General features: G+C 41.3%; 1 protein-coding gene across 1 annotated transcript in view; it reads left to right on the top strand.

The window, feature by feature from the left end:
• The window catches only part of LOC107551337 (prosaposin-like), a gene marked incomplete at its 5' end in the record, with an annotated part of 10,161 nt that overhangs the window by 3,227 nt on the left and 5,676 nt on the right, over positions 1-1,258 (top strand). The window contains 3 exons of the mRNA XM_016232912.1: positions 546-731; positions 887-1,033; positions 1,132-1,221. Coding sequence (XP_016088398.1) covers positions 546-731; positions 887-1,033; positions 1,132-1,221 — 423 coding nt within the window. The remainder of the gene's footprint in view (positions 1-545; positions 732-886; positions 1,034-1,131; positions 1,222-1,258) is intronic.

The following is a 1,258-nucleotide window of genomic DNA, read 5'->3' as shown; positions in this document are numbered from 1 at the left end:
AAGTACGAATGTACCTATGAATGTATTTGTTGATGCTGATAATTAAAAAATGACATAACAGTCATGGCATGACTGTTAAACTCTATAGAGATACAGTAGAGAATAGTCATTACTTCCCACCAAATAGTGGATTTTTTAAAATTATTTTTTTAGCAATTTGTGCTTTTGTAAAAGCCACAAATCAGTGACATTCAAACATGCTGGTGAAAAATTGATCAAGCCACAATTTAGAGAAGTTACTCACCATCGTCATGAAATAAATTGATCTTGGTGGGTAAAATCTGAAATGAAGCGCTTCAATTTTTATTACTCCAAAACTAACTAAATGCTTTGGTCTGACTAGACTGGTCTAGTGCCGCTAAGATGGTTAGCTAGCCACAAAGCAGCCTTTGTGTAATAGGCTCTTCCTTCCCATAGAGCCTCATCTGTCATTCACAGCATCAGCCACAGTCTTTAAAGAACTGAAGCAAGGGGAAATGTATTCAGCTGCACATCCTATTTGTATCATGCTTTCCAATGCATCGGTTTTTCCCTTCATCTCGCAGGATGACCCCGGTGTGGTGTGCAGTGCTATGGGCCTGTGTGTGTCCCAGCAGGCAACTCTGGCTAAAGCTCAGCTCATGTCCAATGAGATCCCTGAGGTGGACCTGAACCAGCGTGTCAACCCCTTCCTGCTCAACATCCCTCAGCTGCTTTACCCTCAAGAGAATACCAAGAAGGAGACCCCCAAACCCCCAAACAGGTCACACCTGTATGTTTTAATGGGGGGGGGAGGGAATGGTGTTAAACATACTATGGTGTCATAAACTGTTAAACTGTTATTAAAACATGCATAATTAATCTCGTCCTGTATGTTTATTAACTCATTGGTGTTCTCTTCTGTCTGCAGACTGGTGGAGATGTGTGCCAGGACTGTGTTACGTTCATCTCTGACACTCAGGAGGACGCCAAAGCCAATTCCTCATTTATCAACACTCTACTCGCACGGGTGGAGAGCCAGTGTGAGCTGCTGGGACCTGGCATGTCTGATATGGTGAGCGCATGAGTTTACTAGAGTTGTGTGCTCAAAGTAAAGATGCCATTGTATGTGTGGGACAATTTTGGTGGTCTTATCTCTCATGTCTTCAACAGTGCAAGGAGTACATTAGCCAGTATGGACCATTGGTCTTTCAACAGCTTATGTCTATGGTAAGTGATTTTTGCTTTTTTTTTTTTTTTTTTTTTTTTTTTTAATTTTTTTGTTTTTGTTTTTCCCCCT

Source organism: Sinocyclocheilus grahami, unplaced genomic scaffold (genome assembly GCF_001515645.1).
Source record: "Sinocyclocheilus grahami isolate Dianchi unplaced genomic scaffold, SAMN03320097.WGS_v1.1 scaffold421.1, whole genome shotgun sequence".
NCBI lineage: Eukaryota > Metazoa > Chordata > Actinopteri > Cypriniformes > Cyprinidae > Sinocyclocheilus > Sinocyclocheilus grahami.
The sequence above is the reverse complement of the archived record's forward strand: the minus strand, read 5'-3'. Positions and strand labels throughout refer to the sequence as shown.